Source organism: Zosterops lateralis (genome assembly GCF_965231275.1).
Source record: "Zosterops lateralis genome assembly, chromosome: 1".
Classification (NCBI taxonomy): Eukaryota; Metazoa; Chordata; class Aves; order Passeriformes; family Zosteropidae; genus Zosterops; species Zosterops lateralis.
The window spans coordinates 130,647,078-130,669,519 of NC_139762.1; the positions used below are offsets into that span (position 1 = coordinate 130,647,078).

The following is a 22,442-nucleotide window of genomic DNA, read 5'->3' on the forward strand; positions in this document are numbered from 1 at the left end:
ATAGGGTCATGCAGTTCTCTCCTGTGATGTTTTTGTTCTCCTCAGGCACACCCTTTTGTGTTGCTCTTGGGTCAAAATCTTCTTTTACCTCTATTGATTCATGTGAACATGGACGTTGCACTACAATTTCAAAGAGCTTTCTTGTTTATGATAATGCTGTGCTGAGAGAAGAGTGCAGAAGTGACTATCAGTAGATGCACTAATTGCAAGGCTGAAGAGCAACCAAGTCCATTTCTGTTTAAAAGAAGTTCAAAACTAAATACATTTTTAAATATTTTTTCTCGAAGTCATAACTGATAGTGTGCTTTGCTGAGCACAGTGTGGATGAAAATGATCCATGTAGGATTCATCTCAGCAAAATCTTCACTGTGAGGTTTTTCTAACAACTGATGAGCTGCTTCACTGAGAACATGACACTTCTGATCTTTTACCATTTTCTTGCCTCTCCCCACCATGTGCACTTTATTACAGACTCAAATGAAAATTTAAGAAGGAGATTTTGAATAAAAATATTCAGAATTGCCTCTGAAAATGCATAAACAAAGACACTCTTTGGCACTCTTCTTTTTATAAAAGTCCCATAACACCAACATTTCACGTAAAGAATGCTCTCTGGAGCAGATAGGAAAGCTTGATGAGAACAATTAACCCTACAGGTTTAGTTTTCTTTGGGAGTTTCAAATGTACCCAGAAGGCAACTCCATTCCCCAGATCTGAATCACCTCTGTGGTCATTCTCACAGCACACACACGTCTGCCCTAGACTTGTGAACACACTCAGGCTGAAGATGGACTTCAGAAAGGCATCTTGTGTGTGTTCCACAGGCCAGTCCTTTCTTCCAGACTGCATGATGAGGTATTCACCAAAATTTTCAGAGCACCTGAGCAAGGCAAGTTCTCCTACTCTTCACTTCCATAGCAACAGCTGTGGGATGGCTGTGGAGCCTCCTGATCTGAGTGGTCTGGGGAGTCTCCTGCTGATGACTTGCAAGAAGCCAATGCAGTCTGACTTGTTACCTTAGGTATCTCAAGTTGAAAAGCAACCAAATCTGCTGCTTTGCAGGAATGTCTCTATTGAAAGATGAGCTCCCGTCCAAGACTTTCTAAGAAAAGGATGGATGCTGTTCTCTATAGCTAAGCAATGAAGGTAAATAGTAAGTCTATAAAGCTAAACCTGAACCAATTCTGCTCATTCTCCATCTCAACATGAAAGTCAAATACTTTCTGTTTCTGAACCGACAGCTTTACATGGTGAAAGAAATGTTAATATCTAAAGGTTTAAAAACTCTAGGCATCTGAAGAGGATGAACTCTGGAATATTTTTTTGTTTAAGAAATTAGAAGAAAGCAGACTGAAGGGGCTTCATCCAAACCAAAATTACAAGTTTTGAAATATTTGTAAGAAGTAACTATCCCACTGCCTGGAGACCTGGCAGTCTCAAACCCATGTTTGTGAGGGTGGGGGTGAAACAATGCTGCCTCCTCCTGCGAGGCCTGGCCATTAAAAGAGGCTTGGAACCACTGACGGAGACAACTTGGAAACATGGTAGGATATGCGGATTTTGATGATGAAATGAAAAACCTTCCACAGATATTTCTGATCCTTATTATACAGTAGTTCACTTACACTCTAGGTTTTAATAAAGAAAGGTGAGTTTTTTCCTGCTCTTAATAAAATTATAGACACTTCCTCATATAAATAAAAAGTAACAAAGCAAACAGAACAGTTTTATCTTCATACAGTGAAGTAATTATCTTTAACTTTCTATAGGGCTGGCCTTTGCTGTTTTGTCTTCAGTCCATCCAGTTTTTGGTTTATATGGATCTTTCTTCCCTGTCGTTATTTATGCCATATTTGGAATGGGACGCCATGTTGCAACAGGTAAGTGTCTGTTTGCTAAAGTAATTTTCAAAAATAAGAAGCCGGATACTGAAATTTATTCTTGTTTAAAGGTCAATGGAAGGAAAATTATCTGTGATTATATGGAAAAAAAGATGGGTTTTGGCTTCTCTTTACAACTATTTTTTGTCAGTTTAAGTACTTTAAAGAACCTCATTAAGAAAATATTTGAGTTACTCCTGCCATTATAATTTAATATTGCACTGACACTTCCTTTGTAAGTGTAATTTAGTAAGAGCTTTTGTATTTTAACTCTGCTTTAGAAATCTGCTTCAGGCTAAGCATTTAGCAAAGGACTCTGCCAACAAGATGCATATAAATGGAAATTAAAAGGTGGAAGTGCCTCTTTAACCATAGAAAACACACATTGCTTCTCACCTGTCTAAAACACAAATCCTGCATTTCTCAGGAAAACAAAAACAAAAACGACCTTCTGAGCCCATTACCTGCTATTGTATTAAAGCTAGAGACTCTCCCAGTGAGGACTCCTGTCCTCTTGCAGAGCAGTTGGGTAGATGGTGAAAGGTGCTGCCTGGCTGCTCTGCTGAGAGTTATGAGTTGTTTGCCCTCAGCAGAGCCACAGCAGCTGAAGAACTGAATGGCTTTGTGCTCCTAATGGGTTGTGAATAGGTTGATGAATGCTCTGTTTCTGAGCCCAAAGAAATCAAATTATAGAGAGCAGCTGGAAAGAATAGTCATTAGACTGAACCACAAATTCTTTGCTGTGCAGAAGTGGGCACTTGATGGCCCCTGAAGTTTGCAAGAAGGATGAGATAGGCCCAGAGGCAGCACACAGCACAGCAGGGTAAAGGGAAGCAGTCCCTGTGGCTGTCAGAAGATTTAAGCAGGGAGGAGGTATCTCTTCCTCAAAGAGGAGAAAATCTTCTGAAAGGAGAAAAGACGGTTCTGGGTAATCACACTCAAAATGAACTCTGCACAATCTGATTTCACAAGTGTATGCAATGTTCTACTAAGAAGTTAGCAATGCATTTTGAGCACCCTTTACATTATTAAAAAAAAAACAAACAAAAAACACCAAAAAACCCGAAACACTCTAAACAGCTATAAATTGTCTTAGAGGAAAAGGAAGCTGAAAGTTTGTTTTCCATAGATGTAGAGAAAGTACTTGAGCGTTCTGATGTCCAAAAAGGATCTCTGGATGTGTTAGTTAACTCATGTTAAAAGGGAAGCATTCAAATAAAAAGTGGAAATTTAGAATGTGGAAAATAAATTTTACTCTTGAATACAGATAATTTAAACTTTACCCTATATTTTAAAGGCATTTCAAAACTAAACTAGAAGTTTGCTGGTATAAAATTGTATTGTCGGAAGTTTGTTGGTGTAAAATTATTCGGAAGACAAGAATCCATCATATGTAGGAAAGTAGATAAATAAGTATCTGGCTGACATAAATTCTAGTAATGAAAACAGATGATAAAATAGGTAAGTACAAGCTGTCAAGTCTGATGTTTTATCCTTGGGAGGGAATACTGTTCAGAGAATGACTTGCTGAGTTCCACAGCTTCGTGTCTGCAGATTTCTTCATGGTCCTTGGTGTGGAAATGCTTTGCATTCATAATTCTATGTCAAAATTTAATCTCAATCAAAAAAAAATAAAATAAAATTAAAAGCCATTGTGGTGTGCAGCTGAATGTGTAGGAGGTATACTGCCTGCCTCAAATGCTCCATAACTCCTTATGGACATTGGAGACAATCTCTTCACTTACCAGAATTTTCTGTAAGACCTGTGATGCTCTCCATATGTACACCGCCTGTAAAAGTATTCTTTGCTAGTGAAGGCAGTCATGTTAATATGAAATGGAAAATCCATCAGTGACCCTGTTCTGTTAATTTTTATTCACTTGAAATGCCTCTTCTTTGAAATAGCTGATCTACTTAAAAAGATTTCTCACCTGGACAACAAACACATAGACCTTTTTCTTGACTTTTGTTAACATAATTGATTTTGAACTATCCCCTGAGGCAGCTTTATCTGCCATAAATAACACATGAAAGTCTTTGATTTAAGATAGAACTATATGTAAGCTGTTTTCAAATTAATTTTATCTCATAACCATAGAATGGCCAGGTTTGGAAGGAACTTAAAGATCTTCTAGTTCCAATCCTTCTGCCGTGGTCAGGGACACCTTCCATTAGGTCAGGTTGCTCAGAAACCCATCCAACCTGACCTTGAACACTTCTAAAGATAGGGAAAAAAAAGATATATATAATCAGACCCTGTTGGAGAGGAGTTAATGTGACTTCTGTAAAGGAAAATCCTACCTCACTACCTTCTAGACTGCTATATGAACATCAACAAGTGCATGGAGAAGGGATATACTTTAAGTATAAGATATCAGAATGGTCAAACATCTACTGATAAGGTTCCAAATCAAAGGTTACTAAAGAAACTAAGTTGTCCTTGTGACAGAAGAAAAGTCCTTTCATTAATTATTAGCAGGTTGAAAGATATGAAGCAAAAGGCTGAACTACATGGTCATTTTTCAGGCTGGTGGTACCCCTGGTGGGTTCCTGAGGAATTCATGCTGTGAGCTTTACTCTGTGAAGGCCGAGGGGAGGGCAGGACTGTGTTCACCAGGTCCTGCAGCAGTAGAAAAAAAGGCGAGTTCAGAGAGAAATTGCTTTAAAAGACTTTTAAAGTACAGATTAAAGACAACAGTACAGCAGATGCTGAACTTCCGCAACCTGCTCTCGGAAGATATTGCGGAAGGAGAAATTACAAGCAGGTTCAGACAAGCCTTTGACAAATTCATGAATGCTAGTCCACAAACAGAATCAAAAAAAGGCCAGCTAAGGAAGTACTTCTCTAACACATTAGCTATGGATGCTGGCATTAAGGGCAATGGCTCACAGAAAATGGCCAGGTTTGTGTGCTTTCCCTGGGTAACACCTCCAACTATCACAGAGGAGGCAGAGCACTGGGCAAGGTGGGCCATTGCTCTGACACAGCAAGATATTCTTATGCTCTCATAGCACATTTGTGTCTTTTCATGTTGAATTGTCATCCTCATTTATCTTTGTGTCATTAAATGTGCTTTACCTCTCTCGGCAAATAAATGTTTTTGTCATAATTTGCCTCCATTTATTAGAGTGCCAGGTACTATTTAATGGGCTAGGTACTATATATATAGTGTGAATTAATTGCCCTAGAAATTTGAATGGTGAACACTTGGGATTCTCAGACAAATAGCTGCTTGATCACACCTAGTGTGAATTAAAAGCATTTCTGATAACTTGAAATCATTGTAAATTGTTGTATTTGAATCTCTTTTGTAAACCTGTCTTAATGAATGTTCTAAGAAAAAAATTGCATTTAATTTGCTTGTATAAATGGTATTTTATGGGAAGAAATGTGTGTTACATAGAAAGATTACCTTAAAAATTGTTCTTATTATGACAGGAATGTACAAAATGGCACTTTTACTCATAATGGCTGTTTTGTAAAAGAGACCATGAGTGATGAGCACAGACAGATATACAATTATTGGTGATTAATGTGTGACTTTTTTTACAGGAACTTTTGCTTTAACTTCCTTAATATCTGCCAATGCAGTTGAGCGTCTTGTTCCTTCAGTCAGAACTAATTTCACTGCAAACAATAATTCAGGAATTTTGGGTTTGTCAGAATTTGAAATGCAGAGGATTGGAGTTGCAGCAGCAGTTTCATTCCTAGGAGGAATCATTCAGGTTGGTGGTGATCACATTTTCTGTGTGCTACTGATGTATTCCCTTTGTGACAGCTATGACATCTGTAATACTTTTTATACTTCTCTGAGAAAAACTAATGAAAACATCTGCTTCAATGGTCATAAGTGATGAAACTAATGTGCTTTAAGAATTTCCTTCTCCTTCGTTGAGATGTAGTAATTATCTGTATACATGCTCCCAGTGTTTTACAATATGAAGCAAAACCACATTCAGTCAGCTCTACTATAACACTCACTTGCAGTTGGTGTCCCCTTTCCTTCTCCTTCAGAAACAAACATGAATCAGCTCCTGGTAAGCACTGACATATTCCTGAGGCTTTCTGTTGCCCTTGGCTTGAAAAGCAATATGATACCATATCCAATAATTAAAAACAGTGGGGAAAACTTTAAATTCTCTTTAGAGTTCACACACCCATTTTAAAGTGAAATAGTAAAACAGATGTCTTCAAATGATTCTCTGAAGTTTATTTAAATGACCAGAGGTCTTAAATTTCTTCTTTTTTTTTTCTTTTTCTTTTTTTTTTTTTTTTTTTTTTTTTTTTTTTATTACTCTGTGTAAAAGGGCCAAGTTTCTTTATCCATTGCCAGTTGCTTAGGTCTTCAATGAAGGCTTCCCTCTTTCCTTGTAAATATTAAAATAGAAGTAATGTATCATCATGTGACATTGCAACACCTCCTAGGTACCAGGGCTCCTGAAAGAAACCCAGACCCTTCTACCTGGTGCTTTGGATCCCTCTCCCTTGCAGAGGATGAGCAAAGGAACCCAGAATGGGATTTTCAGTAGCCTACATGCTTGGCAGGAACCAGGGCATATACTTATGTTAGTCAGTAGGAAATATCAAGAAGCACTGTTATTTCTATTGCATTTTTATAATTCTTTTATTGGTTTATTATGAGGATTCCTTTATTGGATTATGACTTGGACTAGGAGCATGAGGGACAGGTTGCAGACAGCACAGAAAGCAGAGCTGATGCAGATTGTACCTGGCTGTGCCTGCACGTGTTGTCCCAAAGCACCAGCATGCACAGTACAGCACTGCATCTTATGCAAGGTGCTTCAAAGAGCAGAGCATGAATGGAGCCTTTCCTGCAGGACTCCTGTGCTCACAGCTTGGAAATCTCCTATGTCACCCCCAGAGAGGCCAAAATACCTCACGTGGGAAGCTGGTGCCTGAATTCATTTGATGTAAATTCAAAATCCAATGCAGAAATTGTTTTGCTTGGTGGCTGCAGAATCCCATTAGATGTGTAAGTTCTCTTAACCTCTTACTCTTTCATCCTGAAAAGTTCTGCTTTTTCATATGCCTTCACCTGCCTCATCTGATTCATCTCAGCATATGTCCTGTTTAATCCTGACTGGAATGAGAAGAGCTGGTAAATCCTCTCTGTATTTTCAGAGCAGGTCTGGCAGGGAAGTGTCCCACGTGCAGGGGCTCCTCTCCCAGGTCAATAATGCCACTTGCATTAGAATCATACTAACACAGCTGGTGCTTGTCATGCTGCCACTAGTCCTTTATGCAAGTTTAATGGTTGGAGGCCAGAGGAAAATACTTATTTCCTAAAGAAGTGCCTTGAAGCTGTGATATGCAGGTGAAAGTCTGGATCAAGGCTGAGATTAAACTTTGTCATCTTCTCAGGTGCTGTTAAGTGTGAGAACCTCTGCTTCACATAGTGATTCCAGTCTCCCAACTAACAGTTGCTGCAAAACCCAGACAAGGTGTCAGGGCACATCTTGCTCTTCATGGAGAGCTAAGTCAGTCACCACCTTCTATCTATCAGACTAGATTAGAAATTAACTACCAGCCTTGAGTTAATGTATGTTCTGGGACAAGAAGAATTGTGCATTTTGAAGCAACAGCTTTTCATTGAAGATGTCCTGAAATATAAACAGAAGTTGTATCTTCCGTGTAGCTGGTATTTGGGATGGTACTGGTCTGGGAATGGAACAGACCTGGATTATGTTATCAACTAAAAGACTTTAATTTTCCTGAAAAACAGATCAAAGTGCAGTTTTCTAATCCATCACTAATTGCACAAAAGCAGCAAATGCTGTGACTAATCGATACCTTGGACAGCCTGCAGAAGAAAGATGAAAAGTCCTTGCCAAAACAGCTGTTTCCTTCTTGGGAAGAGTAGTTAAAGAGCTGAACACCCTTGGCCTAGAAAGCAATTTGATGCTATTTTCCCAGTAGCCTGGCTAACTACTCTAATCAGCAAATAATATTAAAATAAAAGAGAAAACATACAAAATAGTGAGTAATGGAGGGAAGGCAGGGGCGGGGGAGATGTTTTTGAGATGAACTGCTGTTGGCTAGTTTGTGTTTAGTGCTGACCACAACTGTGCATTTGTGTGTGAGGCAAACTCTGAGCAGGCTCTGTGAATTTCAGTGCCATCTAGACATGAAATAAATTAGAACTGTTTTCTAATCATAAGACAAGGATAGGTGGAGCCTTATCACAATTGAAATTTGGGGCTTAGCTGCTTACATTTTTCCCAAAGTAATACATTTCAGAGTCCTAAACTACTTCTGAAATCTAATGTTTGAAGACGTGTTCATAAAATAGGAAAGATATTTAGTTATCTTAAAAGGCATTCTGATCAAGATAAAATAGTATTAAAATAGAAAATAAGTAAACATAAAAGAAAAACTCTAATTACCATGTAATATAATGCATTCATTATTTCATTTAAAAAGCAGAATGGAAGGCATAATGAAGATTTATTTTTATGTTTGTGTAGCTGCTACTCTATAAAGATAAACACGACATGGAGAACAAATCAAATTAATAGAATTCTTCCCTGATATTAAATACATCATAGGTATTGCTGGGTGGAGAAAATGATGGAACATAGCAGACACCTATGGAGTAATTTTGTAATTAAAATTGGATGCTACCTTTATAACATTAAAAAAATCCTCAAAAGAGCTTTTGGGTAAGATTTTTTCCCCTATTAATATATATGCAAGAATGCTTGCATAAATGTGTGTCTAAAATAATCTCAGCATACCAAACTGAAATTCAAGGTTAAGAATCGCAGAATAAATAGAAGAAAGCTCCTTGCAGATCAAACTGAGAAAAAAAAATATATATACCCTAGGAAAAAAAAAATTCTCTTAAGACCACAATGTTATAGCTTTCAGTTGGGCTAGTCTTCTATAAAGGAGAAAATAGCTGCTTATTGCATTCCAGTCTTGTAACATTTTTATTCATAAGTTTTTCATCTACTGTATTTTAAAAACTAACATGTAATTAGTTGCTGATATAAAGTGTTGGAAATAAAAACATTTCTGGTTTTCAGGAGAACAAATTTACACAGTCTATTATCAATTTGCTTAATAACAAAGGAGCACATATGAATAAGAAGAGAGATTTTGTAAGGCAATATTCTTGTCCAAATCTTTATTACCCTGTGGGAAAAATAATGCTGCACTAGTTTGTTAGAGGTAAAAACCTGAGTCTATTACACACTGATAATCAGGAAAAAAGTCCATTTTTCTTTTACAATGGAAATACCTTAATGCAGGCTCATATTCTGTATTTTTAGAACTACAAGTAGGCTGGGTGGGAGTTCTGGTTCCCACTATTATGGTAGAGCATACTAAGTGTTATTACAGAAAGACCACAGAAAAGACTTTTTCAGGTCCTGGAGTGAGGACTCTGCACACCATCAGAAGCTGCCAGACACTCTCCAGACAGCCAGAATGAACATAAGAGCTGCAGCTTCCAAGACCAAAAGCTAGTGGTCTACCAGTGAGATGTCTATTGAAACAGGCCATGGAGAGTTTTAAATTGGCAACTCAGCCAATCTGAACTGTGTCTGACTGCTGTCTCCAGAGGGTCCATAGATGTCTTCACTTTTACAACCTTAGATTTTGAGATAACCGATCAAATGTACTAAATGAGAGGCTCAGAGTCTGCAGTTTTCCTCCAAGAGATGTTCCCCATGTCTGCCTCATCTACCCATCCCATGCAGCAAATGATCAGAAAGGGCACCACCACTTTGTCTGCTATAACAGTGAAAAACCCCTTCCAGTACAGTGGAGTTTTGAGGGGTTTAAAATTCATTCTCCAAAGCTGAATCTGTGCAGCAGGTAACATGATATCAGTCTTTCAATTTCTGTGGACAGAAAGTTTGACATTAGTGATTTCCAAAGAGCTGTTAAGTGATAAAATTTTTTACTGGCCATGAAGTTAAATTGACTACATGTTAAATGGAATTCTAATAACAATAATAATAATAAACTGAGCATGTTGTCATGGGAAAAAGGTATTGAAAGTGGACAAGAACCAAAGGTTCTGAATTAATGAACATAGAGGGCTTTGCTTTTTGCAATTGCTCATTTTTCTTCTCCTGGCTAAATTCCCATTCTCTTCTACTTGTCAGAGTAAAATTATAAAGCAGTAAAGACAGTTGCAAGAAAAGGTTCTCTTTGTATTCTCTCTCTCCCAATATGAAATTTACTTCTTTTTATCTATTTTTTTTTTTTGAAATCACACATTCCACCACAAAGATTTTTTTTTCCTATTCTAGCACTTTACTGTCACTTTTCTCTGTATTTTTTCCACATCAAGAATGAAAAGAAATCATAAAATATACCAAAAAAATAAAGTGGAAGACCTGCAAAAATGAGCATCACAAACAATAGCCAAGATAAAGCAGATTGTTAGACTTTTTTAAAAGAAAATTGAACTTTCTACAGTTTTGTCAGTGTTACTGGGTGAAAGATTTTATGACCTAATGCAATGTAATGCAATTGTGTGCTGTCAGCTCAGCTCAGTTTCAAATGGTGTTTATTCAAAATGCAATGGCAGCCAAACTGAAATGGCTGTTGCCAGCATGGAGGGTTAACTGTAGAGTCAATCTGGGCCTGTGTAAGTGCTAATAATTTTATCTGTCAAGAAAACTCACATGCAACTAGGTTTGGGAGGCTTGTTTCAAAACTTTTTTCTTCATGATCCAAGCAGTTTCTGTACATTACTCATTCTGCAAGGACAACATGAGGTTCCCATACCAGTTTATGCTGAAAATTACACCCTCCACTCAGAATGTTTCCTCTTCTGGTTGCTTCATTTCTAGATATCTGCAAGAAAGATGTATGGGTGCATATCACATTTATTTAACTATCATGTAAATAAAGAGTAGGATGCTCATGCTCGTGAAGAACTGCCTTTGTTTCTGGGAGTCCTGAGCTACTTTCTGGAGCAAGGAAAGGGGACCAAGTGTAGGCTGTTCTTGTTTAATTGAGTGCCAACAGAAATTGTCTAACTGGAACCATAACTGAAATCATGATTTGCATGTATTTTACATAGCCTATGGTTATATGCAATCAATAAAAGCTGTGTTTGAAATATGTTCTTTTAGTTAGTACCTGTGAAGCATCTTCTTAAAATGCTGCAGATTAAAATAAAAAAAGGTTAAAAAACCCCAAAAAGTAGATCTGAGAGTGATGCTGAAGCTTCTAGGCTCAGCAATCATTTTTCTGTAACTCACAATAATAACTTCCTCTGAAATGCTAATAGTAACTAATACTTCTCTGGGATATTATGTAGAACAAAGAATTGTCTCTGTGGTTTTTATTCCACGGCTAAATAATCATCCAATTTCCTGTAAACGAAGCTGTTACACAGTTAGAAATTTCACATTCAGACAATAGAAACCAGTCTTGGAAACAAACAAAACTTCACTAGGGAAGGCAGAATTTAATTCTTATTGATCTTTGCTACTGTGAACAATGTTTTAAATATATTGGTAGACACGCCATTAGAACAAACAGCTAAGCAAAATATCTGAAATTAGTAATTATCAGTTTTAGGCCTGACTAACTAAATGACTACTCACTGAGGGTATACAGTAATTATCATTATTGGAGTCCAATCCTGAATGGCAATCAATGTTCCAATTGCTCATAGTAAAGAGCAATTTACATGCTATTAGTGGGATGTAGAAGAAAAATCTCTGATTTAATCTCCCAAATGGAAGAGGATATTGCTCACTAGAGGTTTTGTGGTAAATTAAAAGCCACTTATTTTGATTTTTTTTTTTCTTATGTGGTGTTATTCTCAAAGCTCACTCCATACAGGTGAGTTTTTTTGGTGAGAACATGAATGGTATTCAGACATAAAGAATGATGAGATCTGAAAATTATAGTTTTAACTTCAGAAAAAAAAAAACCCAAACCAACAAACAAACCAAAAACAAAAGCAAGGGAGACTCTGATATATTCCAAAATGATGATATTTAGTATGGTAAACACAAAATAAACCTCTTAGAAAGTATTGTAGCAAAGAACTCCGAGCCAAGAGCATGCAACTTTTCAGGCAAAAGAACAGTAAATGCAAAAGACCATAGAAGTAAGAAACTGCAAAAGTCATTGTGAGGGGAGCTAATGGCAGTGTAACTTAATGTGGATCAGAAAAGCATTAAGTGTTATGAAAAAATCACAGTAGCAGCTGTAGTCATGTAACAACTTTGTTGAAAGAATTCAAAGACACAAATCTCCTGCTTTGGAGGGAAAGAATGCTCGAAGTCCAGGATAAGAAGAAAAAATAGTCGAACACAACAATACCTACAATAGTTGTAGATCCTGCTGTAGTTTTACTTCCTGGATTAGAGGTGTCATCACAAGAGTCTCTACAGCCCCTCATAAATTTGATATTTGTTGAAATTACTAATGCTGGGAATCCTGATAGTGACATTATGGCATTCAGTAAGCTGGACCAAGATATGGCTCTTGGCCCATTTAGGCTGCAGAGCAGTGGAGCAGGAATGAGTCTCCAAACCAGTCTCACTTTTTTGAGTTGTTGTACTTCTTGTTGCAGTGTTGAGTGGATGTTTTTATAGTGTTTATTGTGCTCACGTATTTGAGCAGGAGAGAATATTTAGAGTTCCTCTGAGTCTGCTTTTGTTACTAAACCAATGTTAGAGTCTGGTAAACTAGTGAGTAAAATAGTGCAAGTAAACCCACAGAACTTCAGCGGGTTCCATTTTCAGCTATATTTGTCTTCCAAAGGACTTTTGCTTTGTACCTTCAGCTCCCTTATCTTATAACTTATTAAAAGGACTCTGACTCATTGTCCTATCACCAAGAAGCTGCATTTTATAATAATTGCTGGTCCTCCTGCCTTTGCCTTTTAGGTAGCAATGTTTATGCTGCAGTTGGGCAGTGCCACTTTCTTGTTAACAGAACCCGTGATCAGTGCAATGACAACAGGAGCGGCGACACACGTTGTGACTTCACAAGTAAAGTACCTGCTGGGAATGAAAATGCCATATATGTCGGGACCACTGGCATTTTTTCATGTGAGTTCAGTGAAAGAGATGGGTTATTTTATTAGCTAACATTTTATTATGTGCACTATTTGTCTCTGTCTAAGAGTATGGAATTTGTTATGCACATGAACAGAAGATGAACCTTTGTTTTGCTTTAACTGTTTGTAGGAAGAGATTTGGAAACCTGATAGAAAAGTAGCAGGAATGGGTACAGTAATTAATTTAAAATATGTTTGTTAGGGCATCAATCATTTCATTTATTATCCTGAGCCATTATACACTCATACAGGGAGGGTAATCTCTCTCTGGGTCAGCATGTGGAAGGAATATAAATTTAAATATATTTTCTTCATATGCTGCTGAATGAAATCTGACCATCATTGTGATAAAAAGAAAATGACCCAAGATTTGTGCATCTCCTTTGCACAAATTACTCTAGAAATGTTATTTACTATTTTATGACATGATACTGCTTTGCCATAAACACGGCAAGTGGACAGCTTTAAGGTAATTTTTAATTTCATGCAGTATTGTTGCAAATGACTGGTTAAGCTGCTTAAATCATCACCAACAGAGGTACTGGCAAAAAGCAGGTATGAGCTTAATACGGTATGAAAGTGTGATTTTAACAGAGTTCAGTGGCAAGGTTCACTCTCTTACTTGCTCCAAGGATGAAGCATTCATAGGGAAATTGTATTAGTATCAATTTAGAATGGATTACATGGAGACTGAGGATGAAAAAGGGTAAGAATGCAAAGGGTTTGGATACAAAAACTAAGGTGTGCAAAAGGATTTAACAGTATTTCATCACTGAATAATTTAACATTTATGAAGTGATTAAATGGGATGTTTTATAAATATAATAGTGACTTAATTACAGTTTTGTGATAACAACATTCACACACATAATAATTTCCCATGCACACAGGCAGAGTTGTATACATGTCTGTCTGTGAGTATAGAGGGGCTTATCAAAAATTCCCCTTGGCTTCAGGGAAGTATTCATGGCAAAAGCCTGAGTGTTTCTCAGCAGGCAGGGGTTGCACCTCAAGATGTGTGTGTGTGTGTACCAGCCCAGGCCTTGCTGTAAGTGATAATCTTTCAAATATCACAGACTTGAGGCTTCACAGGCTCTGGGAGGTGCCCCACAGAGAGAGAGGTGCTGGTACAGCCCACTGTCACCCAGAAGAGCTAAGAAAGCCTCACTTAGGACTGCTGTGTGCAGGGTCACAAGGCGATTTGCTTTAGTTGACAGTTGGTTTCCATCCTGGCCATAACCCACCTTGGCAACTACTGGAGTTTCCAAAACATTTGGAAGTTGTTTCCAAAACTTCGGCAACAATGGTGCTGTTCTACTTGGGCTCCAGTTCAGGTAGGGAATGTTCCAAGTCTGTCAGGGGATGACTGATCACCCTTTGTTCCCCACCTCAGCCAGACAGTGGCTGTTGCTGTTGCAGTGTTTTCCCACCTGCATCATGTGAAAGCACCTGGTACGGTCAGGGACACGTCACCACCCAGCTGGTTTGGCCAAGGCTGGAAGGTGATGCACCAGTGTCATAGTTACAGCCCTTGGAAAGCACATATTTTTGGCTGAAACCTTAAAGAGCAAAGCTGTATCATCTTATTACACAAAAATCACAAGCATATTCTTGATGGTAACTAATTCCAGCAAGCCCTGAGTTTTGGTGCTGAGAGTGTAATCTCTTGGCATTATTAGTGTTACAACAGTACCTATCAAAATGATATTTTGCTCATAATAAAACTGTATTGGCTTGCTGAGGTGATATTTACATCACACTGATTGTGAGACTTCATCTAGTCAGCCACCAAATTGGGACACCTTATTTAAAAGCACTAACTATGTCTTTGTGCCCTACTACATGCTTTATTTTTTCCTATTATTTGGAAAGTTTGTTCATGTGAAATCTTGATTAGAAGATGTTGCTTTTTAGAGTGCTTTTTCATAGTATTTTATAAATCTGATAGCTTTTCATATGGATAATTAATTTGTTAAATTTTTTACAGGACCAATTTATTAATGAAAATCAGGAGCATGTAATAAACACAAGTAATTTATCCATTTATCTTGTAGAGATACACCTAAAGTGTCATAGCTATTTTTATGAGTGGACAGTTGGCTTATTAGACTATTAAAAATGGTTCTTCATATTTTTTTTTCGTTAAATGATTCTTAATATAAAATGTGAATAGCCTCTTTTTCATGGTGTTTCCATGGAGACTATACTTACATATAGGAATATTGTCATCTTGTAGAGATGACTGGTGTTAAGTACTGCAGCCAAGGCATAATCAAAAAATACATTATGAGCAATAATAAAGAACAGCAGTGATATGAAGAAATATTTCCATCTTGGTGTGCTGATGATATCATATATGAGGTCATTAAAATGCTTTGAGAGAAATCTATTCCCTTATCCCTTGTATTTTTAATGTATTTGAAACAAGTTCTTTGCCCTTCTCTTCTCTTTTGAAATCAAACCCCTTTGAACATATTCCAAAGAAAAAATTTCCTGATTTTTTAAAGGTTCTGAATTGCTCTGTAAATTGTGTGAAAATAAATGACCAAAAATATTTCTACTCTGTTCAGCTTAAAAGAATAATAAAAAAAGGGGCAATTTTACTATCTTAATGTTTAAAAATATTTCTGGTGTCTGTTCAGACTTATGAATTGCCTTAAGAAGGTCCAGTATGTCAGTCAAAAGCACTAGAGCTGGACTTTAACAATAATTTTCTTCTATGGTTGTAGTTTTATGTGAAAATTATATCAATTAGATATAAAGTAGTTTGCACGTGTATCTAAAGAGTGAAAGACTTCAGCATGTCTCTCTGGACATGTTCTTTACTTCAAAATCTTGAAATCCAAAGACTGGTACTTTTGCTTACATTTTTTTTCTTTGTCCACTCCAAAACACCTCCCACTCACAAAACCAGTTGCTTTGCCTCAGGCAGCCTTTGGGTTGGCAAAGCAAGAATAAGAACATTTAATAAAGTGTGATAGGAGAGTTGCAAGTATAGCAAGCCAGTGAAATGAATCTTTATAGCATGTGAGATCATGGTTAAATACGTAGAAAGGAACTTTGCATATGGAGAACAAATCTAGTACACTGGCCTTGAGCCTGCAGTATTTCTGTGTTTACTCTTAGGTTATGTAATTTACTAAATTTTGTTTTCCTTGTACATAGTTTGTCACATTTCAACTGAGCTGCACAGTGCAGCATCAGCTAGTGTTTTGCAAATGGAAAAGGAAAAGTGTAGGTGAAGAAGAAAAACAGTGGGAGGATAATGCATGTGAAATCTACAAGGCAAAAGAAAAGGAAAAATGTCATCAAGTTTTACTCAGCATCTGAAAACTGAAGAACATGTATTTGCCCCTCATTTGTGCATAGATATATTTATCTTTTCACATGTTTCTGCGATAATACAGCACTGCAAAATGAACTGCAATGTAAGAAACTTGCTCTGCAAAATGGGGTCTTTTGTGGCTGTGTTGCAAGTTTGTTGCAAAATCTTTGTATGGTTTTGCTGCAATTCGGAAAAAAACTTTAAACCTTCACTTTCTGCTATCAGTCCTTTCTTTTCACCCCTTTTTTTTCTCTCAGTTACTTGCACAACTTGCAGTATTTGCCTGTACATTTTCCCTCCAGTGTGACATATTTAAAAAACATCAGAATTAAATATTTTTGAAAATGAAATGAAGTTGTCCACTCTTAAAATGTATTGTGTTGAATTATGTGTTCCTTTAATTCCTTTTTTTTGCTTCACCCTCTATACACATTTTAGAGCTAATCTTTTGGGGTTTCATGTAGACATTTGAAAAAACCAATGCAGAGTATTTCATTAATATATCCAAATACACACCCTTTCTGGAATATAAACCATTACAATGTTTAATATCACCTCAAAACTGTTGGTTTCCTATGAGAAAAGGAACATTCAGTGTCTGTATACATATGTGCAGAGCTCAAATATTGCTTGTCTCACTTAGGTCCAAATTACAAAAAAATCCACTGATTGCTCAGAATATTGTCACGTAGGTTCTATTAAGAATCTTTACACAAAACTAGCAATGAAAGAAACTAAAAACACAAGAGACAAACAACTCTTTTGGTGATTTAGAAAATATTTTAAATAATATAATGACAAAGATTGTTTCGTATACTGTAATATCAAGCTAAATTCTGCTGCATAATTTCCAAATTATTTTTGTAAGTGCATCATCTACATATGTGAAATGCTGAACTTATAATTACATTTTTGATTAAAATATTGGTAAATACTTCTTTTGAATCAGATGCCAATTGTTTTGAGAGCTTGAGCTTTCTGTACTTCGATTTAGGATTTAGTTTTGATCTTGGATGAGTGCAGTAACTGACTGGACAGAATACCATGTAAAATGTACAGTTTAAAGAGGTGTCTATTGTGTATGTTGATTACATTCCTGTTAAGAGCCACATGCTCCTTCTTTCTTATGAAAGGGTCTCCTCATTTCACTGGTCATATCATGAATTAAGTGGTTTTAGGTTTTCAGAAAATGGTTACCCAGGAACCGATTAGTCAGTGGAAGCTCTTTAGTCTGATGTAGCAATTAATTTAATCTTGATGTATTACTGCCAGAATTGTTTTGTACTACAGACACTTTGGGGATAGGGCTGTTTGGGCTACTGAATTTGAATGAGCTACAAAGTGTTGGTAGTTCCATTACTTTTTCATTTATTGGGTGATGTAGACTACATACAGAAGGGTACAACTTCAAAGAAAACACCAAAGGATGTACTAGGCAGTTCATAGAAATATTTTGTTGCAAAGTCTGAAAAACTTACGGCAAAGGTTTACAAGATTTGGCTATGTGTTTTTAACATTAAATGGAAATGTCTTTTTTACTCAGTTTGAAAGACAAAAATTCTTGCAGCTGGTGTATATTTCTTCACTAAAATTTTATTTATTCACTCAGTGTTTTGTCTCACTTTGTCTAGGAAAATTAGATTTGATGCCATGAACACAGATCGCTAATGCTGACATGTTAACAGCCAGCATTCATTAAAAAAATAATAATAATAAAAAAATCCCATCTCTCTCACTTCAGCAAGTAGGAATCAATCAATTTCCTCCTTTTTCTTGCCACTTCACCTTAGATCTATCTCAGTCTTGGGTGAATTTATGAGCACAGTTTTGAAAATTGCCTCCTTTTGCCTTAATTAAGCACAGCTTCTGTTTGGTCACTGAGCCAAGTCCTGTGCTCTCTTGAAAATGCATTCTTGGAAAATTATGGGTACAGATCTAGTCCCAAGACACTCGAGATACAATCCACATATTTTCTGATTACAGTGGGGCAATATGTGGTTAAAAACTGTGGTTTAATTCTTCGGATTTAAGACATATCTAGATCATATTACTTAAGAAGTTGATTTTAAAATATTTTCCTGGTTTCTGAGAAATGTTTGTGCTGGGTTGTATTGTGCATCCTTAATCGAAACACCAAGGGCTAAATTTCCTCTTTATGAGGAAAGTTACTTTTCTGAAACCATCTTTAGATTGTTTTTTTTTTTCCCTTTCTAGATTATGAAAATATTCTCAGAGGGAAAAAATCAGGAAGTTATTTTAATTTACCCTTTCTTCAATATGAGCATCACCTCTTCAATGAGTGACAGAATCAGAAGAGCAGAAATAAATGTTATCATCATATTGACTACCTTTCTGCTAGAACTGGGTTCTTTCCTAAGATAATTTTTCTAGTACTTTTTCCTGTCCAAGATAAAATATGTATTTAACCTCCAAACTGTCAAAACTTGTTAGCATTATACATGTACTTGAGAATAAGTTCTCTGGAGCAGAAAATTATTGATCTTTATTTTGATAAAACTACGAGTGTCGCTTTTGATTTATTTTAGTGGTCTTCTTAGTCATTGCCAGAGAAAACACCCTTTCTAATATTAATATTATTATTTCAAGCTTCACTTGCTTGATTTTATTATCCTTTATTTTGGGGTTTAAAAAAAGTTACTTGTGATGATGTCTATATCTAAATCCTAGTCTTAACTTCTGTTCTCTCCATGGTTTATATTTCAGGATGCACAATAGTTCTCAAAATTTAAATGCAGAACTTAAGGGACTGAGCCAATCTTTTTTTTTTTTTTTTTTTCCCTTACAGCTTTAGTAAGCTTGTGTATGGTATCTATCTTTAAGGCTTGCTGTTCTTTTAGGCAATAGACTACTGCTTTTCTTCATGTGGCCAAAAAATAAGTTGTGATAAGATCTCCTGATTTTTTTTTAATTTATTAGGATCAGTGTTTTCTCAAACTTTCTTCACCTCTTCTAATTGTTTCAGCAAACTGCTAATTTTTTTCATTACTTTCTGTTAATCTACTACCATGCCTTATTTTCTGAACCCACAAATTTAGCATAGAGTAAGAATGCACTGTGTCATCTCTGCTGGTGCAAAGGCAACTGCTTTCTTCTGAGTCTGTTACTTACAACATTGTATTCATCATCAAAGGCCTCTGTTTCCCACCACTATTGGTCATTCTATTCCTGTTCTGTATTTCTATTCTGCATGTTCCTTATATTCCTGCACCATATTTTCTTTGTTCATCAGAGATCCAACTACATTTTTCTAACCTGTTTTACAGGTTATTGCAGCACATATTAACTGCTGAAAAACTGAAGGAGTCCCATTCACAGCTCCATAGCTCTGTCCTGTCCTGTTTTCCTTTTAACTTTGCAGTCAACAGAAAAAGGAACAAAGAGGGTTTAGCAGATAACTTTAGCCATTTAAATAATTAATAATATATATATGCAAACTTGGGAACTATTTAGTGTGTGCAGCACCTGGACCTGACCAAAGCATGCTCCATGGAGCACTCTGTAAGGGGCAAGAGCAACACATGGGGAGGCTGAGGATGCCCTGGTGAAATTACTCTGGAAAAAAGTTTCTCTGGAAAAATGACCCACAAATTGCAGAAGATGCCCTGAAGAGGGTGTTCATCTTGGAAGATTCCTGTTGCATATCTTCCCATCCAGCCGCTACTGCATTTTTCATTCTCTTTTCTTTCTTCTTCTCCTTCTCTTTCCCTGTCTTTTCTGTCTTATAAATTTTTTTTCTCAGAAATAACTTTTACTACCAGAGTTGTTGGATGTTATATGATATGGCCACTACAAATAAACCTTTGTGCAAGAAAGTTTTCTCAACATTTTAATGCAGCACTCATTTATCTCACTGAACTTAATGAGACTGAATAAGAAAAGGAAACATATCACATTTATTGGAATTTTATATCTTGCTTCTACCAATAGAATTTGCAAATTAATATATATAAATATTCACTGTATTTTTTTTCAGAAGTCCATAGGAGTGGTAAATTGGTAATTTTCTACCGTGTAAAAATCTAAAATACAGGCCAAAAACTTGTCCAATGACTCAGTTCCTGCAGTATTGATTCAGCCCTCACTCATTATTAGTCTGAAGTTGTGAGGTGATGCCGTGGCATATGATCCAGAATATAATTTTTGATCTGTGATTGTTATTTGCTGTTCACTGTAGATTTATGCCTATGTGTTTGAGAATATCAGATCAGTTCAGTTGGAGGCATTACTTCTCTCCTTGCTCAGTATTGTGGTACTTGTTCTTGTTAAAGAACTGAATGAGAAATTTCACAGAAACATAAAAGTCGTCCTTCCCATCGATCTGCTTTTGGTAAGTACAAAATTATATATCAGGCTTTTTCTTACAAAGGTTTCAGTGGCTCAGTCTGCTGAAGTTTACTATGCTGTCTGCAGTTACCCACATCCACACCTGGCACTTATTAAATAGACAGCTGATTTTCATGGCCGAAGTTAATTGTAAGAACAGGAAATAGTTTGGCTTAGTAATAAAGAAAAATTACATAACCTCCCAATTTGTATAATATTTTTCATATGTTTACTACTTTTTACATAATCACAAGAACACAAAGCCTAGAATGTCGAAGTGTAAGAAATTTGAAATAGAAAATAAAAGGTAACTGGCATATTGTAACTCCAAGCAAGTCCTCTGCTGGGTACTTGTGCCTTAGATGTTGCTTGTGATTTATCTACAATAAAGTTAAATAGCTATGATATTCCTTTCTGTCTTTTTACTGAGTTTTCCTTTAACATAGTAGAGACTACATTGAAATTAGCAATTCATTAAGGATTAAGGGGTAGTCAAATGATTAGCACCAGATCACCATCAGAAAAGTTCTGGTTTTCTCTAAACCTGCAAGAGAAAATACAAAGTATGAAGGAGTTGGTTTTCAGGGTGTGTTATCACTGTTGCTGAAAAAAAAAAAAAAATTTACAAGGGCAAAATGCTGGAAAAGGAGGTAATGTGGTCCTGGCCTCAGTGTTACCTTTTTAGAAATATTGGATAAAATGTACCAGCAAACTAAAGATTGCAGACTGGAAGCCTGTTCTATTGGGATGTATGTGTTCATCTCATTTGAAATACAGAAAATTAGCTTGAACCTCCTCAGGGTCAAATTTTCTACTCCCTCTGCAAGATTCATAACAGCTGGAACATAAAAACAAGAGGCAGAGACATCTTCTGCCGTGTTCTGTGCTGAAGTCAACACTGGCAGTCTGGATTAGATGTGCTCAGAGAACATCAGCTGAATCAGACTACTCAGGAACACCTAAATTACGAATTAATTTAGGCTGCTGACATGATTGGCAGTGCTCTGGGGCACCTGCTGAACAGAGGGACTTTGGACATTGATTGCCAAGGTTCCTGAGGCTTTACAGAAAGCCATACAAATCTCTTTAATTAACACAGAATGCACAAACTGCACTGTAGTCTCACTTCATTACTGTGTCCAAATCTTAGTTTATTTTGACTCTCTTCCACATTTGCGAAAATTTTTTTTTTTAAAAAAATCATAATAATGTTTTATAATCCTGTATTGCTGGATTGATCTAAGGATAAACGTATGAACAATGTCATGTGCTTAGGTGTGGCAATAATAGGGACCGTGTCAGAAGCAACAGAAATGTAACATCTTTTTCTGTTTGAATCACTAGATAATTGCTACATCCATTGCTTGCTACTATGCTGATATGGAATACATCTACGGGATAGAAGTTGTGGGAAATATTCCTAAAGGGTAATTTATTAGCATGGCTTTTAAGCATTTTTATTTCTGAGAACAGTCTCTGAAAGAGTCAAAGTAGTTTGTGAAATAAGAAATAGTAAAAATCTATATTGTTTGTTTCCTGTCCCCTCAGATACTCTCTTACAATTCAGTCCCATGTTAACAAGTTGTATGTGCAAAGATATCATCAGAAAAATACATTCTTGTATATTTTCTTGTATATATAGCTTTTTATTGCTTTGTGGAATAAAAAGTAGGTACTAAGTACTTGATGATGTATGACCGGAGGGCAGGACACTCTTTTCAAGATCATTGCAACTTGGTTTTTGAGAGTTGTCTTGCATTATTGTAGCAGAAAAGATTTACAATGAGATAAGATTTATAGATTAGTACACTCCATTCCTTTCCACCCATATGGTAT

General features: G+C 36.4%; 1 protein-coding gene across 1 annotated transcript in view; it reads left to right on the plus strand.

The window, feature by feature from the left end:
* The window catches only part of SLC26A7 (solute carrier family 26 member 7), a gene marked incomplete at both ends in the record, with an annotated part of 63,367 nt that overhangs the window by 10,717 nt on the left and 30,208 nt on the right, over positions 1-22,442 (plus strand). The window contains 5 exons of the mRNA XM_083860286.1: positions 1,770-1,880; positions 5,434-5,610; positions 12,769-12,929; positions 20,458-20,610; positions 21,951-22,033. Coding sequence (XP_083716412.1) covers positions 1,770-1,880; positions 5,434-5,610; positions 12,769-12,929; positions 20,458-20,610; positions 21,951-22,033 — 685 coding nt within the window. The remainder of the gene's footprint in view (positions 1-1,769; positions 1,881-5,433; positions 5,611-12,768; positions 12,930-20,457; positions 20,611-21,950; positions 22,034-22,442) is intronic.